The sequence below is a fragment of the Alligator sinensis genome, unplaced genomic scaffold, assembly GCF_000455745.1.
Source record: "Alligator sinensis unplaced genomic scaffold, ASM45574v1 scaffold976_2, whole genome shotgun sequence".
Lineage (NCBI taxonomy): Eukaryota > Metazoa > Chordata > Crocodylia > Alligatoridae > Alligator > Alligator sinensis.
The window spans coordinates 582,614-606,971 of NW_005842666.1; the positions used below are offsets into that span (position 1 = coordinate 582,614).

The 24,358-nt window shown below is 40.1% G+C and overlaps 1 protein-coding gene across 1 annotated transcript in view; it reads left to right on the plus strand.

The window, feature by feature from the left end:
* Positions 1–24,358, plus strand: part of PPFIA2 (PTPRF interacting protein alpha 2) — a gene marked incomplete at its 3' end in the record, with an annotated part of 557,753 nt that overhangs the window by 249,468 nt on the left and 283,927 nt on the right. The window contains exon 2 of the mRNA XM_025215735.1: positions 9,232–9,294. Coding sequence (XP_025071520.1) covers positions 9,232–9,294 — 63 coding nt within the window. The remainder of the gene's footprint in view (positions 1–9,231; positions 9,295–24,358) is intronic.

The window sequence follows — 24,358 nt, forward strand, 5'->3', positions numbered from 1 at the left end:
CGTGTCTTCCTGGGGTGCATGCTCCCCCCCCCCAACACCCTCTGGATGAGCTGCTCACTGCTCCGCCCTGCCCCGGCTGCAGGGTCTGCCCCTGCTCCAACCCAACTTTCCCTCACCACCATTGTGGTCCCAGCAGTGAGGGAAGGAGTGGGGCTAGGGATGGGGCCTTGATCTGCCCTGTCCCCCATCACGGCCCTTTCCCCTCCCCCGCCTTCTCCCACAGACTTACCTGCTTTGGGGGCATGCCCCCAAATAATCTTTTCTCCCTCTGCCTCAATCTACTCCTCCCTTCCCTCCCCACAGACTTACCTCTGGGGATGGGTGGGGAAGAAGGGGGTAGAGTAGATCTTGGTTTGCTTTTAAATTTTGAAAGTGATCTCCTACTGAAAAAGGTTGGAGACCATTGGCTTAAAGAATCATGTCCTTTGTCCAGGTTGCCAAAAAATATTGCATTTCTTCCCTTTCCCCATAGGAGAGATGAGCCTGTGTAGTCAATTATTCTAAAATCATGTTTACCACAGGCAATCCATATGGTGTAAGAAACAGCAGAAAGGTTTTATTACATAAACAAGAGAAATAATAAAAACATTGACCGTATGTTGGTGATAAACAGTGATATGTCAAAAAAGCAAAAGGACTAAGTATGATGCCTGCATCTCTTCCCTGGAATGGAGCAGTTGACTCACTGACAGAGAGACAGAATCTTTTGAAAACAGTTGTCATCTTGCACTTCCCAGCCTCCCAGTTTGGGGACCAAGCCATATAAAGCTCTTGAATGTTTAGACAAAACTTACTCCCCAAAGTAGTTATTAAGTACTGTTCCTTTTCTGTTCAAGCGCACGCTTCTGTTCAATTCTAGGGGAATATATACTATATAATTTCCAGAATGAGATCTATTTCTGTCTGGTAGGTCAGGCATCTTTCCTGATCCAATTATAATTCAGAAAACAAAACACTTTCTGAAATATAGCCTACACTTGTTCCACCAATACCAGCTCGTGAAGATTGGGGTGCTCATATTATGTGAGAACAGGGGATCCTCATGTGCACAGAAATGTGGTGGGGTGGGGGGAGAGCAGCACTAATTGTTGCAACATTAATTGCTGCGCTTCTGGGGCAGACCCAGCATGTGGCCTTAGACCCAGCCTGTGGAGTTTGACCAAGCTTGGGCTAGACCTGGCACACAGCTGCAGAGCCAGTACATGCCCTTGGACTAGGTACGTGGGATCAGACCTTTTACATGGCCCCAATGCCAGTGCACAGGGTCAGACCTGACACATGGTTTTGGAGTGGTTGGATGGCCCCAGGCCCAGTGTGAGGTCCCAGACTCAGTACACTGGGTTCAGCCTGACACATAGCTCTGGGACAGCATGTGGGGTCAGATCTGGTATGTGGCCTAAGATCCAGCATGGTGAATCAGTTACTTACCTGTCCTGCAAAGAAAGAATTTTGTCTTTTCTAAATGTCTGTAAAAACTATGACACACATTATATTCAGGGGTGTGGTATATATGAGAAAATTCTTACATCTATTAAGATTACTAACCTCATACCAGAGAGATACTGGGTGTGTCTACACGTGCACTGAAATGTGCAGTAGCCTATTTTACTGCACATTAAAAATCCACATAAAAAAGCATACTATTATGCCAACGCACAGTAAAATAGGCTACTGCACATTAAGCGTCACCTAAAAACTATGCATAGTCATTACTGCGCATTAAGGCAGCCTAACGTGCATTTATTTAGTACCTCACATTGGAGGTAGCATTAATGCATGTGTAGATGCACCCACAGTCTCTCATTTCTAATCAAAGACTATTTGGATAGAAGATTGTGTTTCCCCACTAATACTACTTCCATTTGAAATACAGACCAACCTTGTCCAGATGGGCCTCAACAACTTGCCTTGACTCATGTAGCTTTGGCCATTATGCATAAGTACCATGCATGTAAATTCTCAGCAATTGTTTCTCCCTTCATAAGAGAGCATTATTGTCTGAAGAGTAACACTTAAAAATTGCCATATTGCTTAATCTCAGGCATGCTATAAAAATATAAGAAGATGTTTGTGACTATTTTCCCACTGAATATTTGAATAATATAAAGTAACTCAGTTCATAAAATGTAAAAATGATAAAAACTAAATGCAGGTTAACTTTAGTTGCAAATAGAGACAAGGCACTGTATCAGTAACCTTAATTGAGGAAGAAATCTATGCATCATATTCCAAGAATGTCCCCAAATGCTCCTATTTTGGGGATGACTTTGTGAAATACGGTGTTTGGAATACCATTGTTTGGTAATCATTGGTAAATATTAAATTTTTGAATTTTTTAAACTTAAAATGAATATATTGGGCACAACAGAGAATCAACAGAAGGCTATACTTCATTTTTATTAAGTAACGATCTATTGTGTCCTATTGTATCTAGTCAATGATTTGTTTAACAGGTGTGCATGTGGATATGTGTATACACACTGAAATTGTTTTCTAGCTTCTAGGAACATGAAAAATAATCAAAATTCTCGAGGTTGACAAGCCCTAGTAAGTAAAGGACAGATAGGTTGTGTCTAGATGAGCGCAGCCATGAGATATGTGGCACCACAGACATGTCTGCAGTGTCACATACTGTACATTCAGCTGTTCTCTGCACTGTTCTTTTTTGACCCCTGGATATTCAGTGGGAAAATAGTCACAAAGATATTCTACAAAACATGTAGAACATCTTTGTGGCTCATTTTATGGTACCGTAAATTGAACATGTAGCACTTCCATGCTCATGCTGACAATCAGCTGATTATCAGCATTGGGACTGGAACAGCCATTGTCCTGATATTGAAAACTGCCCAGTTTCAAAATGGGTTGCAAGATTCCCTGGTGGAATGTGCCAAGGAGTTCCATGTACCAGGAACCAGTCAGCCCTTGAGCCGGGCAGCATTTCCTGCCTTTCCTGCAAGGCACTTGAAAATACCAGAGTATGGGGAGTTGAGCTAAACCTATGGTTTTTAGATGTCCTGAGGCACAGGGACCCTAGGATGGTGGAGAGACTCCCCAATCTCACGGTCGTAGTCTTAGGGCTCTGGGACTCCTAAAAGCCATGCAGACAGGTTGTCTGTCCCTGTCTTGTGCAGAATAGGACTGGTGTGATTGGGATCAAAGGAATTTCATGCCTCATCCCAAAAATCATGCCTCCTGCTATGCATATCTGGCATGCGTGTCTGGATTCTCTCATCCCAATCAAATCAATGTTTTAACATCTACCAGAAATCTTAGGTTGTCAAATATCAGTTAGATCAGCACTATGTGAAATAGATGGCCCTTGATAAGTCCCATAGGAACTAAAAATCTGAGGCCATTTGATCTGGGATTTGACCATTTTACCTTGAAAACGTGGTAGTATGTAGAGACCACTGATGCATGATTTAGGACTTGTGTCCATGTTGGTTACTAAAACCATTATAAAGAAACACTGGGTGCCTTGTTGACAGAGATATTCTTCAATTTGCTCTTAGAAGGCAAGAGTTTATCAACATTATGACTGTCTGGGTCCACAAAGGTTTTCAGCCTAGTGATTAGAGCCAGGGATGTCACCAGCATCTGTAGCTGAAATCAAACCAGGGTTCACATGCTAAGCCAAGGGGTTACCAGAAGCAGATGTCAGAAGGCCAGCCAAAGTCAAAACAGTGTTCCAAAGTTGAGGGGTGGGTACATGGGCAAGAATGAAGGAACAGGCCCCAGGGAAGGCATGTGTACAAGAGCCACTCACAGACTGAAGCTAGTTTGTTACGCAGCAGGTGCCAAGTGCTGCTGAGACTCTTTAAAGCAAAACTAGAACCAGTCAGCGGGCTAAGGGTTAGCTGGTTCTGCTTAGTGGTTGAGTTGCTGACTTGGTTGCCCAGCTACAGAGCAGAGGCCTTACAATGACAACTGATCCTTAGGTTCTGAGTCCTCAGATGTCCTTGATCTGTTTCAGTGAAGTTCAGTAAAGATTCTGATTTCAAAGATCTGTAATCAAATCAGATGGTTTCTTTAGAGCTGTCAGCATCCCCTGGTTCCACTGACTATGAAAACTGAGTTCAGGGTTTTGGAGGTTTTTTTTTTTACCTTGTCAGTTATTGGTGGACTTGAACTTGAATAGCTGTCATGCTTTTGGACATGGCCAGGAAGTTAATGGAGTATGACTACTTGTAAATAATATCAGATTCTTCTAGTTTGTCACCACTTTTCTTAGGCAGATGATGAGAAGATTGGATGTAGTGCCACTAGTATGTGGTGACAGATTTCACTCTATTTCTTTTTCATTCTCTGAACAATGTGGTTGCTTAGCTTTTCCAGCATTGAGCAGATATAATGGCTTGGATGAAAGGCCATTATATCTTCAAATGCTAAATGAGTAGAAATAAGTAGATGAAACACAAGAAGTGATATTTGATATTTGGTGATATTCCTAAGAATTCAAGGAATAATTCTTATGCTTGCTGTTGTGATGTACAGTTTAGGGACAGTTGTAGCTGTAGATGTACAGTTTTAGCTGTCTTCACATCACCAGCTAAATTGCCCAGCTAGCAGTCTCCAATGTGGGGAAGCAACTTCATTCCTCTGAGGACCACGTTAGGGGTGGGGCAGGTAGTGGAGCAGCATATAGGTGTTCATTCTTGAGAGAGAAATTTTCTCACAAGGGAGGTCTTTCAATTGTCAACTTGGAAGGTCTTTCTCCTGGAGGGGGCAAGTTTCCCCTGGGAGAGTGAATTTCTTGAATGAATGCTTATACACTCCTTGTTTCTACTGGGAGAGTGGCAATTCTCTCAGTAGAAACATAATTCTATGTACATGGCCTTAGTGACTTACTCTATGCATGTGGTCTACCTTGGATGATTCTGATATTCCCAATCAGCTTCATCTCTATAAATCACTTTCCCTAATGGTATCATTTAGCATGTTAACATACTGTTTTTTTTTCACGAAGGAGATCAGTGACAGTGTTGTAGATTTTAGTTGTAATAGGAAGCATTGACAATCTAATCTATGATAGGTTTAACTAAGTAGTTGCTATAATAATAAATACTTAATAAAATGATACAGAGCTTGATGAGTTGGGTATGGCAACATTAGTTATTAAATTCATAAATGAGCTCTGTGGATATGTCAAATTATTCCCAGAAAAATCTTTATATTGCATTACCTGATATTTTGTGTTTGCTTATTTAAAAATGAAATTACATTTTTCAGAAATATTTTAGATATATTATACTGAATATTCTACAGAAATATTTCACTAAATATTTTAGTATTTTTAGTTTCTTTTTTCACTTGTCTTCTCCTAAATTTTACATTTTAGACCCAGAGGCTAACCAAACAGGGAATTACCATAGCTAGAAACAGTTGTCTTATAAAACTGAAAAAAATCAGGGTTCACTCATTTTCAATTATGTAATGTTTCCAATGTATTTGATCCTAAAGTAATGTTATATTAGAGAGTAAATTTTACAGTTTGGAAGGGATATATATTTAAAAAATACATGGGGTATTGACTGAGGGCACACAAAAGTTAAACTTTTTAGAATACCACATTTCAAAGGTGATAGATTGGTTGGCCTAGGGCAGATGCATTAGTCAAAAGTGCATTGTAAACAGTCTTTTTTGGGGCTGAAATTTATAACAAATCACCATCATATGTAGAATATATAAGAAAATTGTGTTTATAAAAGTAATTATACACAATTTATACAGTTTCAATTATTTTTCTTCTTACATACTAGAGACTGGTTTGTAAACTAAAATGAACAATCGTTAATCACAATCTGAAAATGTAATGTTATATAATGTATATTTAATTTGTATCTTTCCTTGTACTAATTGAAATCTATATTATGCTGATATTATGCTATGTTTTTCTTTAAAAATGCAGGATAGCAGTTTTGTTAAAGATTCACCTACACTTTATCTGTAAATTAACTGTGAACTGGTTATGCATAGAAACAATCCTTTTAATGCAAATAATGTCATCTTATTGAAATCTTACAAAGGAGGTACAAAGCTATAAGTAATTTGATGAAAATATTTAAAATATTGGAATATCACATGCTCATTTAGAAAGGAACAGTAGATAGTGGGTATCTGAATAACTGAAATTTCCTCCAGTTAATCAAAGATTCTTTTGTGTGTGGACAGACTGTTTTTTAGAACTTAAAGGTTTGCATCAGCAATGCAATTCTTCTTAAGAAACTGAAAAAATGTAGAAATCTTTCAATATTTTAATAGTATAACAAACATATAAAGTAAATCAGCAATATATTAATAAAGTAAAGAAGTCTGATAAAAGCATGTAGATGATATTAAAATAATTACAACTATGCACATGCCTGTTTGATGTGTAAGTAAAGACCGTGATGCACATTATCTTTATTAATAAATTAAGTGATACATTTAGATCAGCTACATGTGCAAAGTAATATTGTATGATAAAAATGACTGTCCAACTTAAAAAATGGCCAACCAGCTACAAAGATTTTGCTTGAGAAAATGTAGAACAGGTTTTTGTAGCTTGTTTATTTCAAGCTTTAATTTGAATATGTGACATGTTACAGGTCTTGGCTATGTCCTTCAGCATCCCAAGGTGCATTGTTTCCTCTCACACATCCCCAGCCCCGCTATCTGGAACAGCAGCCTGGGCTGTAAACATAGTCCTTGTCTGTCAAACCTCTCAAGTAGTGGGAGATTCCTTCCCCCTCATCCCCTCCCTCCCATAACCCTGTGAAAAGATAGAAAAAGCCCTCCTCACGCTCAGTGCAAGACCCTGGGGATTCCTTCTCCCCTGCACTTGGCAGAGGGAGGCAGATAAAAGTCCCAGAGCACAGAACCAGGTTCAGAGGAGACCCCTTCCCCAGCATGGAGCATGGAGTGGGGTTCCCTCCCTCGTCGTGCACAGAACAAAGTGCAGGGTGAGGGAGTATGGCGCCATGCACACAGGGAAACCAGACCACAGTGGAGAGATTAGTGTGGGGAGAAGAGGGAACACACAGTATGTTCTCTGTGCTGAGGAAGGGGCTTTGCTCAGTGCAGGGAGAGGGAGGAAATCTTCAGTCCTTTTACTGCATGAGACAGGGGCATCCCCATACATCTAACTCCATGGTGGGGGAGTGGAGAATTCCCCCTTCACTCTGTGCTTTGCTCAGCATGGGGAGAGGTAGGGAAACTCTGGTGCTGCTCTACATGAGGAAAGGGGTTTCCCTGTATTCCCAGCTCCATACTGGTGGGGGTGTAATTCCTACCCCTTTACCCCATGCTTTGCTCAGCGTGGGAAGAGGTAGGGAATAGAAAGCCCTTGCTCTATGTGGAGCGGGGTTTTCCATGGGCACTTGGCTCTGTGCCAGGGGAGTAATACCTCCCCGTCCTATAGATTCCCCCATTGTTCACTTATTGTCATGGAGGGATTTCCTCTGAACAACTCTTGCTTGGCATGGGGGTGAGATTTTTCCACCACCCTATGCATTGTCCAACACAGGGAAATGCCTGGTTCCCTGGTGGCAAATTTGCCCAAGATAGGAATCCCTGCACTCTTTGCCCAGAGCTGAGAGTCTGCCTCAGCTTAGGGGGGACAGGGGTTCTCCCCCCGCCCCGCCACTCACCCTCGCCCTTCTGGCCAGGGGAGGGGAGGAATCCTCAATCATCAGCCTGCCTGGCTCTGTTCAGGACAGGGAGTTCCCCACACCCAACCAACTCCCTTGCCTGGTTCTGGTTCCTCAACGGGAGGGGTGGGGACAGGGTAGGGGACATTTCTTAGCAGAGTCCTGTCTACTAAAGTTGTGTTGCTGGCCAGTGTTAAGCTTAAGGAACTCCTCTAGCTGGTTATCAACAGCAGCACAAGCTGGCATGCCCCTTTCCCCTTCTTTCCCCCTCCCTCCCCCCACTCGATACCTTGCCCTTTGCACATATAGTCATGCACATGGCTCAGTGTTTCATGGCATGGAAAAAAACCCATATCATGATTGACACAACATCATTCAAGAACCTAAGTCACTACAAAGTATAAATTATATTTCTTGTGCAGTAAGTAGCCAAAACTGCGCCAAAAATAGGTTTTTAAAAACTTAAGTTGGCATAAATAGTGTTTTACATGGATTTATTTTCCTAATACATAAAAAAATAAATACTATTGCAAAAAGATACTGAATTCTATTTCCTTACTTGCAAGATTAATGTTGACAGGAGTAATGCTTAAATCAATCTTTACATTTAGAAACAATGAATCTTGGTCATAAAACAAGTATATGGAGTGTATTGTACAACACATATATTTGGTGGTTTAATCATAATTATTTGGAAAGCCTTGCTTTTTGGCCAAAAATTGTCGACATAGAATTGTTGAATTTAAAATTAGCACTTGAGGCAGCTGAAACTAAATCTTTGAAAATCTACAAAAAAAAAACCTTGCAGAATTCATGTTATTTATTTCCTATCTTATAAATAAGAAGTCTGGAGGATTGTCAGGCAGCCAGATTGCTTTTCTGAATTTCTCTGAAGAATGCTTTATGTACAAGTCTTTGAAAAAAGACAAATGAAAAAGGCAACCCCCCACTTAATTCTAAAAATATTTTTCAAACACAGATGATGCATTAACTTTCAAAGACCTGCAGCTATAATAGAGAAAGTTAACGGCCTTCTATTATTTCATTATTATGATTATTTTAAACAATAGGGGGGGTCTGAAATGGAGTGGAATTTAAATGAGTTTAAATTGATTTAATTCTTAATTTAATTAATGGATTTATTTTTAAATTCTGAGATTCATTTTGATTTGCCCAAAATAAATGTTTTGATTTTGGGAAGGAGCAATCCTACAGTTATTAAACATAAGCAAGAGACTGAATTCCTGCTACAAGTGGAACACTCAAATTAAACATAACCAAATAGCTGTGATTTCCACCTCTGTAATTATCTGACTGTCATTGCTTCAGACTTTAGTATTCACTTTTTGTGGCTCTTATTGATAGAAACCTGCTAATCTATTTGTTGCCACTCATAAACCAGGATTTTCCCCTAAATATTGGACCATGCATTTGATATTTTATAAGTTTGAGTTGATCCAGGTGCACATTATTGTTAGGTCATCTTGCTTGAATGTAAATTAAGATTTTTTGTCTTTTTCTTATGGTGTAATTTGAATAAACTGTGGCACGTTGAAAATTCCAGTCAATTCAGTGGACTCTCTGTTGCCCCCTTTTTCAGATGACGGTTGCTGCTGGTACGAGCATTGAGAATAACATTCAAAGGACCATATCCTGCCCTAATGTATGTTCCACATATCTTGGTTTTTTGTGTAATTTAAATGGAAAACCTCATTATATGAATTTGATAATTTGTCACCCACAAATTCTTGTGTATCTCAAGGTTCCTGTATATTGTACTACAAGTGGAATTCTCAACCTATCAAAATACTGAATTACTATCATTTTCCATATATGATTTGGTATCTCTGCTAAATAAAGACTGTGATGATATATTCACAGCTCATTCCAAGTTTACTTTCCTTCCAGCTCAGTGTTTCTGTCAGTTGAAATCAGTGGAACAGTGACAGGCAAAAGGAGGAAAGCAAAGAGAAGCTATATTTATTATACTTACCACTGTTCTAAATTTGACTATATATATATATATATATATATATGATGTACCAAATTTGGAAGATAACTTGATTTTTCACTGCTTAAACGAACATATTTTTTGATTTAAAATGATGATGAATGACAAGTCAATATTTTGATGGAAAAGTAGAATAAGAAGCCTATTTTGGTTAACAAGAGAAATTGTTGATTCACTTGTAGTATAATAGGTCATTTATGTTATGTATTTGTTTTGCAATAAACCAGTCAGAAAGTGGAAACTCAGTGATCCAAAGTCTGTCCTCAGAAACGTAGAACATCAATGCAAGTTCAGCACAACCACCCAAGGACAAACTTTGGCTCTGTGTCTTACAGCAGGCTGGTGTTTTTCATGAAATGTATGTTATAATTTGTGTGCATAACATAATGTTCTCTTGATAAAGATGACTGCATTGGGGGGTGGGGGAGAAATGGGATTTGAGAAGAAACTTTGTTTATGAACCTAAAATCATAAAAATATAATGCTGATAAATACAAATATAGTTAGATAATGCTGCTAACTAAAATTGCTGTTTTTGATTTGGTATGGTAAAATAGCAGAAGAGACACTTATCTAGCTCTAAATATAGTATCCTGCATCTGGCTATTTGGGCATCTGTGGGGGCATCTACACATGTGCTTTACTGTGGAGTTGACTAATTAGCTCCTCAGTAAAGTGTCACCGTCTGCGTGTGCAGCATTATTAGGCTGGAGTAAACTAATTAACTCTGCCATAGGATAGTCCTGCCCAACAGAAGTACTATCCTATGGTGGAGTTATGTACTGTGCTGCAACACACATGGAGACAGTGACCAAGGACAACTGGGGCATGAGGATTCTACAGTGCAGGGCTACCTGCTACCTAGCTCCGCACTTAAGCACCCTTGTGCCCTAGTTACCCAGTCAGGTCTCTGATCGCCACAGCCCGCTGAGCCAGGCAGGAGCAACTCTGGGCTGACAGACTGACCCTCTCCTCACCCCCGCTTGAGTCCCCCGTCATCCAGGACTGTGCCACCCCAGCTCAATGTGCTGCAGTCCTGGCACATCTGTAAACACTGTGACTGGGAGCAAGAAATTCCAGCACAATATGTGCCAGAATTTATTGAATCACATTAATAGCACATGTAGATGCTCCTTGTTTGCATAGGAACTGCCCTTTTAAATTCTTGTTACAGTTTTGTCTGATGAGTCTGCCTTTCAGCATATGAGGTAGAATACCCTCAATATAATGCAAGATTGATTTCCAAAGAAGTGAGTTTTTCCCATTCCCTTGTTTCAGCATGAGTGTAGCTTCTTCAAGGCACATTTGATCTGCTAATTTGCACCAGAAATTTTCTTACCAGGCTTTATATATCCATTATTAAGGTAAAGGTCAAAGTTCTTCCTGAGCCTAGCACAGGGGCGGGCAATTATTTGAGCCTGAGGGCCACATACACAGTTCTGGGGAGCTGTTGTGTGCTGGTCCCCCGCTATTCCCCACAACAGCCTCGTGTCCAAGCATCCTGCAGCTCCTCTCCTCCACCACCACCACCACCAGTGCCCAGCAGTAGTTGAGCGCACAGCCCAAGCCCTGACCCCAGCCCTCCCCATGCCTGCTCTGGACTTGCCCCAGCCAGAGTGGATCAGTTCTGGACCAGCCAGAACCCACATACACAGCCCTGACCCTGGCCCGTCCTGAGCCTGTTCCAGACTGCCTACCCACACTGAGCAGTGGCAGTGACTGGGCAGAAGATGCTGCTAGGCGTGGGGGAAAAGCAGCTTCTTTCCTCTCTTTGTTGCTGGGACCGTTTTGCTGTGGCCACCAGCAGCTTGTCCCCAAGATGCCCTGTGGCTTCTCTCCCTGGCCATTGCTGCCCCGCTGGGCAGCCCAGAGGCAGCAGTGAGAGTGGCATAGAGGAGCTGCAGGGCAGCCCAGGCACAGGCTGCAGGTGGTTGGAGCAAGAAGGTCTCGGCAGTGATGAGGATGAGGCGGCCTTTTTTCCTCCGCACCTAGTAGCAGTTTCTGCCTGGCTGCTGCTGCTGCTCAGAGAGGGCAGGAGGTCCGGAGGAGACATGTGGTGGGCTGGGGTCAGGGCTGTGCGCAAGGGTTTCAGCTGGTCTGGACCTGGTCTGCTTTGTCCAGGACAAGTCTGAAGTGGGTGCGGGCTGGGTCAGGGTTGAGGCTGTGTGCATGGGTCCCTGCCAGTACCATGGGGCTGGGGTCAGTGGTGGCAGCAGCTGCTTGGGCTGCTTAAGAATTCAGTCCAGCCATGGACCTGCCCCAACCCAATTGTGCGCATGGGGGTGGTGGGATGCACCACGGGCCAAATAGCATGTAGGCCAGGTGGGACCAAGGGACCCATCATAGACCAAACAAAGTCCCATTGCAGGCTGGATCCAGCCCACAGGCTGCATTTTGCCCACCCCTGGCCCTAGCAGTTAATTCAGGTAGCATAGGTAAGGCACACCAATTTCTGTAGTTAATGGCCTGCAAATGACTGATGTGGCTAGCATGATGTCTGATCATCTCTGTCTGCACAGCCTGAATGACCAGTTACACACTTAAGGTGAGTTGCCTGGGAGAAGCCTTTAGCATGAATCTAGAGAGGGCCTTCAAATTCATGCCTTTTATAGGTGTAGCAGGGTGGCTTAACCGTTCTGCTGTTGTTTATGCCTGTCAGCTAAAGTTGAACCTAAAATAAAAGCATGCAGCCTAGAAGCCTGGCACAGTACAATATAATTTCAGAACAGAGTACCCAAAGGTTCACGCTATAACTTAACTTAGTATAGGTGCAATTTTAATTTTTTTTTTAATGGTTTTCAAAACTGAGGAGAACTTCCAAGATCTGGCTTCCAAGAAAAAAAAAATCACTGATTCGTCTTCCACCCTTTGGACAAGTCCTACACTATTACAGCATTGGAAGTCCTTCTGTTGACTTCTCTTGGTTCAGGGTTTGACCTTTCCTCTACAGAAAGGATGACAGGCAACATGGATAAATCAGTCACAAAGTATTGCTCTTTTTCTTTTCCACAGAGGAAGTTTCTGAATCTTTAGAGAACAAGTATTTAAAGCTGGAGTATTACATATTGGGTGTGTCTACACATCGCCCTACAGCAATGTAATGATGCACTACGTCACCGTACAGTGCACTATGGTGATTTAGGGGCTACACATGATTGGCAGCTACCTCACTGTAGCAGTGTGCTTCCCTGGTATAGCACGCCACTGTGGAGACATGGAGGTGAAATCTAACTGTGCACCGCACACACGGTGCAGTAACCACTTGTACTGTGCTTTGCTTTGGTACTTCTAAGAGGCCATAACAAGGTTGCTGTACAGCAATATGTAGATGCACCCATACACAAGTGTCTTATGCATTGGACTGCTCTTCTAATTACAAGACTAAGAAGAGCCTTAGTAACTATTTCCCAAGGTTGGCCAATATTATAAAGTAAGTCTTATTTATTAAAAAAAATGACAAATTTTGTACCAGTCTTCTGCAGTTTTTCCACAGGTTAGAATTTCTAATATCTAGACTGTAGTAAAGAGAGTTAGTTTACCCTGGGCATGTCTACGCAGGACACTACTGTGCAGTCATTACTGTGTATTTATTTAGTACTTGTATTAGAAAGTACTAAATAAACATGCATTAACTGAAGTTATTGTGCAGTGGCACCAGTGAACATCTTTTAGGTGATGCTGCTATGCCATAGTTTAATTATACTGCGCAGTATGTATTAGCACTATCCATCCTGTGGTGCGTTATTAAGCAGTATTTTTCGGCCACTGCGCAGTCAGCGTCTCACAAAGATTCACCCTCTGAAGACTCTATTTCTACATTATATTACTTTTACATTGTGAAAAAAATTTCATATTGAAAGCTGATGTTTATTTTCTATTTGTTGAATCTGTAATATAACGCACAGGTATTCACAAAAAGTATGAAACTTCACGTTCTTAATCCCAAATATATAGGGACTCATTGTCAGGTTCGTGAAAGATTTAATTTTAGATTCTACTAAGTATCAAATGGAATAAGTAGAATTCAGTATAGATTCAATATAGACGATTAAAAAATTCTGACCTAATTGCTCTGGCTATGAATTTTCGATTTTTCATTCCTGATTTGTATATAGATGTTCTTTTTTGCATCTAATTTAGAGCAATGTTTTTAATAAGTGATATTGCTGTGTGGTCCAAACCTTGGTTAGGTGACTTAAATTTAATAGCACTTCTTTTGAAGATGTATAAGCTTTTTGGAGAGAAGGTAAATGCTACATGATAGCGATTAATGAAGATGTAGGTGTCATCTCTGAGAGAGTACTCACAAGAGCAAGAATGACTTAATAGAGAGATCTTTTTATGATTTTTCCATACAACTCAAACTTTTATTTCAGCAGTCCTTTTGCTTTCTAGAACAAAGACAGAGTGACTGCCCCATAAATCTAGAAAGAAGTTTTTCTGTTGGTATTCTTTCATTTGAAGGCACCTTTCACGATCTTATATCAATAAAATAGAAATAATAGTTTTCTCTTGTTTTTATATAATATATACACATACACACTGTATGTGTATACATATATGTATGCATGTATATATGTTTTATAGGTGTATATGTTTTATATACATATATAAAATACACACACATGCGCGCACACATAAAAATTTGCCACAACTGCTTATTAGAATTTTAGAAAAAAGTCCTTCTTTACAGACAAGCGATTTTTAGTCAGGGTGCTATGCCATCCTGGGGTGTCTTGAGATCCTTTCAAGTGTGCAAGGGGATATCACACAATTACAGCACTGTTAGGTGTGCAAGCATGATTTATAAGATAAATCCAGAGATTTCAAATAGAAATCCTTATTGTTAACGGCACTCTCACCTGTTGGGATCTGAGTTTGATCTATGTTATCCAGCTCGTGTTGAACTTAAAGTGTGGCTATATCCCACAGATGAGCCACCCAAATTGCAGTCCTCCACCATCCCAAGATTCCCCTCCCTTACCCTCTTGTTCTGTGTAGACAAACTTCTACCCCCTGAATTCTACTGCCCAGGTTCTGGCACCAGTCCAACTCCCCCTCCCACCCTAGGGGTGCAGCCCCATGTGAACATCCCGCACAGCACATGTCAACCAGACAGGTCACAGGGTGGGGTCTAAGGGGGGTTGGGGGTGGAACAGTAGAGGGCCTGATCGGGTCCCCATGAGCTGGGGCTTCCCTCTTGGGGCAGGGGCAACAGCTCCCCCAAAAGCACCTTCCCTCACCACTCCCAGCAACCCCAGGAAGCATGACCAGCACCCCCATACTCCAATCCCAAATCCCAATTTGTTAAATTATATGAAACCTTCTTTAATTTACTCCCTCTTTATTCCTTTTGAAAAAAACCCAAACATTTTTTTACTTCTTTTTATTTTATTCTTCAGTGGCTGACTTTGTTTATTTCCCCACTCTTCCTCCACCCCCATTTCCTTTCCACCTCCCATTTTATTACCCACTCCCATCCCCTTAACTCTCTATTCCCAGTTTCATGTTCCCACCCCCTCAACCCATGTGTCTCACACCTGCAGAGAGCAGGGATAGAAGCCTGTCCTGGCTCACCAGTCCTTTTGTGGCAACTCACAGCTGTAGTTCCCAGTCAGGTCTCTGATCGCCAGCCCTCTTTTGCCATGTCACAGCTGTGTAGGTATGGGACAATCAGAAATGTTTTTTTAGCCTTAAGGTGTGACTGTTCCAAACTCGATCTAGCATATTTGAGCAGCTCAAAGCGCAACATGTAACAAGGTCCTGTCATGCAAATGAACAGCCACGCTGATTTCAGTGGGTGTTTTTACATGTTCTCTGTGGGCAGGGACGCTCTAGTTAAAGCATGTGCAAAGTCTTATGTCGTGTATCAGCATCCCCAAGCTTTAAAATGGCAGTAGGGGTGCTTTAAAGCTCATCGAATGAGCTTTAGTAAAAGTGCCCCTGCTACTATTTTGAAGCATGGGGACACTATTATTAGCTCAGGAACACAAGGGATAATCTCACTTCACTTCAGAACAAGGATGCATATTTGACCATATTCTACCTAACTGAACAGGAAAAAGCTATCCTCACTTCTTCATGTGTAGGAAACTTTCTCATTTCCTTTTTGTCATGGAATAGATCCACAATGTGTTATTAAAATAACTCTTTTGGTATCCAGAGAAGAATAACAGTAAAGTTGTTATATAATATCTTAAAAAATAAACTAATAAAACTTATGGCTGTTCAGGAAGTGGTGAATCTAATAGACTATATCAAATATAGGTTCTCTAGTGAATTGATACAGCTCCTTAGTTCTCTTCTTTTAGCTGTATCTTTTAAGTGATTAATGGAAAAATTGTAAACTTCCAAAATTAACATCAAACAAACAACAGGGGATGTTCTTTACATAGAAACAACACTATTCCACCGTGCATATAGAAATAAGCCCATTGGCAAATGTGAACAATTGCCTTGTGATTAATCTCAGGGCTCAGTTGCCTTAGCAACCTAAATTGTTTGGACTAAATGACATACACCCAGAATCATTCACATCCACCCAATAAATGGTTTCTAATAACACCCATGGCATTAGAAAACAATTATTAACTTCTCTCCATTATGAAGAATAGCAGATTATTATGATTCTATATCCTATGATAAATTCAGTTATTCAGTTGGCCTTTATTTTTAGGGGCATTTTTCAATATTTATTTCTTACAGACTTCATTTTTATAAAGATTGCTTGTTTCAAATATCTAGGTTACCCTATATGATTAGGCATGTAATTAGAAAAATAACAAAATATTAGATAAAGATCTTCAAACTGATTAGGGAGGCATGGTGCTTTTTATGTAAAATCTATGTTGGTGACCCTTCCTGGTTATACTTAGTCAATTTCCTTGGGCTGAATTGAGAGTTACTGGTCATTTTGGGTTCCTTTTCTGAAAATTCCCTGTGTAAATACTTTTCCTACTGTGAATGGTGTTTGTGGGAATTTTTAAGATATATTATACCTGCTTGCTTGTATGTACTACAAGTTTCCCTCGCTTTATGCTGTACATGCATTCCGGGAAAACAGTGCATAATTCAAATTTGCATAAAGGCAGCCCACTTAACAATGTAACAAATAGGGATATATTCCATAACCTTGACTGTACTGACCCCCAGACCCATTTCTGCCACTTTTACAAGACAGTTTTGGTACTCGCCAGCAGCAGACAGTACACACAAGCACTAGGCACTATCATAATGGGGATGACAACTACAGAAACACGTGTTGCAGACAAGCGAGGCGCACAGATGCACACAGGAGACTATATTTTTGGTGCATGTCACTCCCACAATGCTCTGCACAAAGCAGCCACCTGCAGGCTTCCAACACACTGATCACATACGAATGAATCTACCTCGTATATAATGAATTTTTGCTATAAAAAGGGTCATTGCATAAGAGTGAATTTGCACATACAGAACCTTCATAAAGTGACAGAAACCTGTATTTCACTCTTCACTTCCTTGAGAACTCCAGGATAAGTTTCATTCTGATCTTCAATAAAATATCTAAGCATCTTTTAGAGGATGAGTACTCCTTCCTGGCTCTACATAATGAACCAATACTGAATTTCAAAAGCAGAATTTCAAAAGCCAAGGTTTGACCAATTCTGAAGTTTACATCCACATTTGTCCCACACAGAGAAGGTCATTAGAAGACATATTTTCTAGTAGTACCAACCACAGGCAAATGTATAAATGGATGAAGTAAAAGACCTCCATTGTACATTGGCAATACTTAAGTTATTTAGGTTTTGCTGTTGTTGGTGCAGGTTTTTTTTGGACAAAAAACATCTTTCTATGCATTATTGCCTTTTATATGATGACAAGTTGTTCTTATCCTAAAGTTACAAGAAAGTTGCAGAAAACAAGTTTTCCATTATTATATATACAAGAAAAAAGTACTCTACATTTTGTTATATTGCAGTTAATTCAAAATTAACTAGTAACAGTGTGAAATGTTTAAAACTATCAATTAAGTTTAATAATTGTTATAGTACTGCTTAAACTAAGTTTGAATGTATGATAGCTTTTCATTTACTAGTAGCAGTAGCACCACATTCTGGAATTTCCTCCTCTTTCTTCCATTTTGAGAAATATAGATTTACACTTCTGTATTTTAAAAATAGATAAATCTATTGACAGGAAGGATGGAATGAACTGTACAAACTCAAACCAACAGACTGTGTATGTAATTTACTAAGTTTTATTTTGGTAAAAATGGGGGGAAAAAGGTCTTACTTGATCTTCAGTGATGCCTATTACACACTACTGGTATGTTGACCTCAGGTGAAGCTGGGGTTTTTGATTGAGGTGTACTGATATTTTTGCCTCTCCTAGAAACTAGAGTGTTCCTGGCTTAGTGATCATACTCTTCCAGTCTGGGCCAATATGACTACCAAATTAAGAAGGAATTTCCCATAGATCAGATTGACAAGGACCTTTGGCAGGGGTGGAGGGGTTGCCTTCCTTATTAGTGTGGGGCTTAGCTCTTTTCCTAGGAATTTCTGAGCATATGTTAACTAAATATTTCCCTATCATTGCAATGGCAAGGCATTGGCTACTCCCTCCTCTGCCTAGCTCAAAGCTGTGTCATGTTGGATGTTCCAGGTGTTTTGGATATTGTTTTTTGTAGTTGTAGGTAAGGATTCAAAGCGGTGATTTGAGGATTCCTTTAGTTAATGATAGTGTGCAACTTGGGGAACTGGAGTGGATGGCCCAGAAGATCCCCTTCAATCCTATGTTTATTTATTCTTGTGTAATAATAACAAATACAAGATATTTTTAAAAAAATTAAATATGATAATAAATTGATCCAAATAAAAATAATGCTATCCAAACCTTAGCATGAAACTCATAAAGGAACAATGCATATTTCTCATACTTGAGCACTCCAAACATTACTTGAATTTCATATTGTAATTATTAACAGCACACTTGCAAAAGAAATAATCTAATTTGTATGCAGTCGGTCTTTGGAATATTCATCTCCACTGTCCTCTATTATAGACCCCAATTTGCCTTTTGTTCCACATAAACTTTCTGTTCTCTCATTCTCATAATTGCAAATTGTGAGCACCTTGGAGAAGTTGAATCAGTATTATAGACAATAACCATATAACACCATTATAGCTTGCACCTACCCCTTCAATTGGTATTGAATATATACCCTTGTAGGATGAAAAGGGGCATGGTGCTACTGCTGGATTAGCTATCTTTCATGAATTTTTTGTAAACCTTCAAGGCTTTTGCTAGAAAAGTGTGTTTATTGTGTCTTTCTGGCTCCTATACAATTGAATAATTACATTTTGCCTCCCTAAGTTTTCTATTTTTGTTTCCATACAACATTCTTTCAGTGCTCAGTTGCTGTTCAGAGTTGCTGTACACTGATTTATGATAGGAGAATGCAGTTGTTAAATGGGCAAAGTAGTCTCTACCTTGAGTTGGCAAAAGTTGTAGTATGTTTGGATAACACCTACCTCTTCCAATGTCATTGATACAAATATCCAATGCAATTAGATTAAATTGACTATTCTACTCTGACCCAATACCTATACAGTTGTTTAAATTGCACTAATGGCCTGGCATCCAGTGATCAGACCAGAAGCAGAAGTTAGAGATCTAGGTCACCTTTCAGTAGCAATTGAGCTACTGTGGGCTCATCTACACATGAACATTCATGTGACGCAGTAAACTCCAGTGTGGTTTGAACCAGAGTTTATTGCTCCTGGGTACATTTTTTTAAATGTGTGCCTAGGACTGTAGCACATTGAGCTAGGTCGGAGCAGCCCCAGGTGGCAGTGAGAGGCCTCTGGGGTCAGCCTGCCAGCCCAGGGCTGCTCCCACCCAGCTCAAGGTGCTGCAGAGCACAATGTGCTACAGTGTGGGACTAGCTGGCAGGCAGTCCCGCACTGTTGCACCCTTATGTCCCAGCCAGCCTTGGTCACTGTCTACACGTGTGTTGCACCAGAATAAATAGCTTCACTGTAGGATAGTATTTGCATCTGGTCATACTAACCTATGGTGGAGTGAGTTGGTTTACTATGGCCTAATAGCTCCATATGTGTAGACAGAGATGTTTTACTATGGAGGTAATTAGATTACTCGACAGTAAACATCTCATGTAGATGTGCCCTGTATGTTTAAATTGCTACAAAATAATGATTGAAATACCTTTTTACAAGCTCTTTAACATCTTCAAATAAAATATGCAAAAATAATGCAAAATGAAACAAGTACCAAATCATAATAACAGTGTATTCTACTGCAGAACAGATTCTTTATAAAATCCCATAAATCATGAACTAATATATATTTTATTGTATTATTTCTGATTATGTTTGCTATCAGAATACTAATGATTGCTATATTGAATAGTTCTCAAAATAATTTTTTTAAAATAATTTGAAAGCAAATGCTATCAAGTAATATAGACATATGGATAATCTAATTTTTTTTACATAGCTAGATTTGCTTTAGGGAGGCCTTAGTACTGTAAACCTCAAGATTAACCAGACTGGAAATAATGTATTTGCATGCCAGCATGATATATTCAGCCCATTGTGCTTGCATAAATCTATTTTGTAGTATGCACTTTGGATATATTTTTCATGTAAATCCTAAAACATCGATTTGTTGTAAAATCTAAAACATCGATCATTTGATATTTTTTCAATGAGGACATTTCGTGTTACAGTTCTATAAAGCAGTGTCTTGCCATAGTTCTTGGGCAAAATTTCTCTTCCTTCTGTTTTGAAATGTTCTTTAAAACAATTTCCCATTCTCCATCCTATAGATGGCCTTGTTTGTGCTCTGTTTAATATCTATGGCTCTGACAACCATTACGAAGATCATAATGAGGAGAGAGTGAGAGCATGTGCAAATTTGTTTGTTCAAATTCGGATACATTTAAATATAAATGTATGTGGGTTATTTTCCCGGACTAAGAATAATAATTGACTATGCATAGTTTCTTTTTTTACGTTTGTTTTCTTGACATTAAAGGACAAATCCTGTCCCGTGATTTCTGTGAGGTTATTCACATAAATAATGTAACCAGGATTTTGACCCAAAGTACATTTAAATTTGTTTGTTCACTAGAACTGGGAAAGACTCTTCTTATCTAATAACAATTTTGAGACCTTGAAAATTTACCCCAACGTATAGTGGGATAAAGAGTCCAGATCTTGAATATGTTCGCAAATCAGAAGTCTATTTCTATAGTCTTTTGAAAAGTTAAGAATTTGCATTTTGTTAGGAAAGAGCAAAAATGTTTGTTTCAAAGAAGGTGTATGTGAAATAGATGTAAAATAGATAAAATACTAATTGATGGATTATATCTAGTTGGTTAAGTGAAACTGATATTATGAAAAATGTTTGAAGACTGGATAAATTGAAAGAAATGTGCTAGAAACTGCTTTATTTTTTTTTTGGGTGCTTCCTTTCTCACTTGCAGTTTTAGTGGACTCTTCTGTCACAACCCAAGGGTGTGATTTTGTGTGCACGTGCTTCGGCACTGCTAAATTATTTCCCGCCACGAGGAGCTTTCTTTGCAAGGTGCATTTCTCAGTTGCAAAGAGAAAACCCCGGTGCAAAGAAGTTCCCGCCACCCGCATGCAAATTTGTGTCCCACTATTGGCCAGTTCTAAATTATTCCCACGTGGCGGCTAGCGATTGGCTTGCTAGCCGTATAAGAGGCTTGAGCGGTTTCCGCCCAAGTTGGAAGACTCCACAACCATCTGGAGGAGGAGGACTTCACGTCTCGTGAAGAACTCTAAGCGCTGCGGAGCCTAACGGACCCAGCGTGTACCTTAAGAAGGCTATAGGGGTCTGATCAACCTCTGGTCTCTCCCCGTCGCCGAGCGCGATCCCTCGATGAACCCCTTCCCTGCGCGCAAGTTCCACGGAGCCTAGCAAACTTCATGTGAGTGTATCCAGAGCTCTTCTCCGAGTTGTTTTCTTCGGTTGACACGACAGGCTCGCGGTTTTAGAGCCTTCAGCCGGATTGGGCTAGAGTTCGAGAGATTAGAACTCTTGTCCGCTCTTCTTTCCTATCTGTAACTGCAACTCAAGCAAGTTTTCCTGCCTGCACCGCGACCATCTACAGTGTAAGTAAAATAATCTTTAATCAACTGCTACATGTCCGTGCCTAATTCTAGTCCGCCGGCCTGCATTCCCCGACCCGCGTGCCAGGGCTGCTGGCCACAGCCCACCGCGCGCCCCCAAGGGCCTCAGACCACTCCCGGCCCGCACATCTTCAACTACATTTTGGCAGAATATTTTGTCTCAGTTCTCAGAACTAAGTACTTTCATATTTTCTTTGCGCAGTTGTGTTTCACTGCATGGAAGTCATCACTTACAATCTGCAAAATTTGTAGTCAGAGCAGTGTATTTCCCTAATAAAAATACATGATTCTCTTTATTCAAGATTAGTTGTTTTTCTTTCTTCCGTGGTTCAGCTCATCAGATGCACATTTCATTTTTGTGACTTCAAAGTAACAGTTTCATTGAGAAGAAACACATTTGTAGTATAAAAATGGTGTGAAAGTATGAACAACATTAAACAGAAAAAGATAAAAAGCATTCAGATAATATGGTAGACTTCATAGAACCTAAAAATTTCTCGAAAATTTGCAGGTTAGTGCCTTGTTGCATTTTATTTAGATACACTTAAGTTGTATTTTATTTAGATTTCAGAGAAAGTTTTTAAGCTGCTAGTTAACAAATCTTGGCTAGGTTACCAAAATATTAATGTTGCAACAAAATATTCAGTGCAAGTGCTCAACTATTTAGATTGTAGTAAGCATTGCAGTGCTATATCATGAGTTAGAACGTGTACTGAACAGTTGCATGGTAAATCTTACTATGATCTCAGCTCACTCTGGACAGGGCTGGAGCTGGCTCTACCTCCCTTCCCATCACTGACCTTAGCACCAGGCACCATAGCTCACATGTCTGCACATGATGATATGCAACCCCTATTCCCAGACTCCACCCCTTTCCTGCTGCGTGCCCAGCGCTGCCCAGCCCTTGAGCACCTGCCCCTGGCATGCTGGGGTGAGCTGGGTCTCTGCCACTGGTGGTGGGCAGCAGAAAACACTGGGACCTGAGCCTGGGAGAGTGTGCCACTCCTGCCACTGGATCCACTAGGTGAGGTGCTACTCCTGCCACTGTCACAAACCAGCCCTTGTACAGTGCTTGGGGTAGGACTAACAATCAGGTGATTGTCAGTCTCAGTGCCGGCATCATGCCAAGGCCATTTTAAGACTTCATTGTAGTCCTGGGGATGGGACCCAAAATCAGCTAACTGATTGTCAGTCCCAGCCTCTGCACTACACCAAAATCTTGAACTTGTATTATCTTGATGGAGTGGTGTGATGATAGCTGAATGCATATTATTTAATGTGAACCGGAGATACTCCTCCCACAAAAAAAGTCATAACTTTGCTATAATACAATCTCACTTAGGATGTATTTTGCTGCTTGAACACACAGAAGGTTGCATTTTAAGTGCACGTAACATATTCTAAGTGTAACTTAGACTACTTGTGAGAAACTTTGTACTGAACTACGTACTAACTATGAGTATAGGAGAATGTATATTTTTGCTATTTTAATTAGAAAAAAGTAGTTGTTTCCACAATCTAATTATGTATAGTGGGCTCATCTGTCAACCAGTAACTGGCCCAGGGTACACACAGGTGGTTAATCCTTTCAACCTGTCTTCAACCTTTGCAGGGGGGTGCTATTAGCCACAAAACTGACCAGATCTATCAATTTCAAGGCTGCTATTATAAGGGAACAAAGCAGTAACCTTTAATGCTTGTGAATAGCTAAGTGCTTGTTCTAAACAACAAGGTAAAAAGTTTTAATGAGGTATGAACACCTGAGTTTAGAGTGTTCCTATATGAATCAGTTGATATGCTTAATGTTTTTAAGCAAATTGTGTTTAATATTGAAATATATGAGATTTGATAATAGCTAGTACCATTTAACTGCCTGAAAGCCTCTTAATGGCTTATACTAGATGTTGCTGGATCAGGGTTTAAAGAGTTTTTAATTCCACACTATATCTGAATCATTTGATCCATAAAGAGAGCTTGGCTAGGGAATTGTTTTGAAAAACAATTAGAAAGATATTTTATGTTATGTGGTTGTCAGTCATTTTGTATTTCTACCAAAATTGGAAATCGTTCACCAATCTGCCACCTTGTGTTGACTTGATGATGTTATATTTTGTTGCAACATTGGTATTTTGGTAACATAGCCAAGATGGGTTAACTAGTAGCATAAAAGCTTTATCTGCGATTGGTCCTGGAATCTTCATAGTCAGGTACAGGTAAAGAGCGTTTTGTGTGTCTGGGCTAACTTTTTTTTTTGGCTCAGCTACTTCTGGGGCATATTATACCTTGAGTCTTTTTGAAATGCATAGACTGTACTTTATATTCAGTTCCCTTAAAGCGCTACATCAAATGTATAAATATTATGTTATATTCAGTTAAAAAATTATAAGGTGGGGGAGGGGAATTATGTTGTTTTACTCCATGATACAGGAGGTCAGGTCAGGACCTAAACATATATCCATTATTAGATCCAATCTTGATGATTCCTGAAGGTCCTCAGTTTCCATTCAGCCCAACACCAAGTCATGCGTAAGTTTATCCCTAGAAGTGGGAGGTCC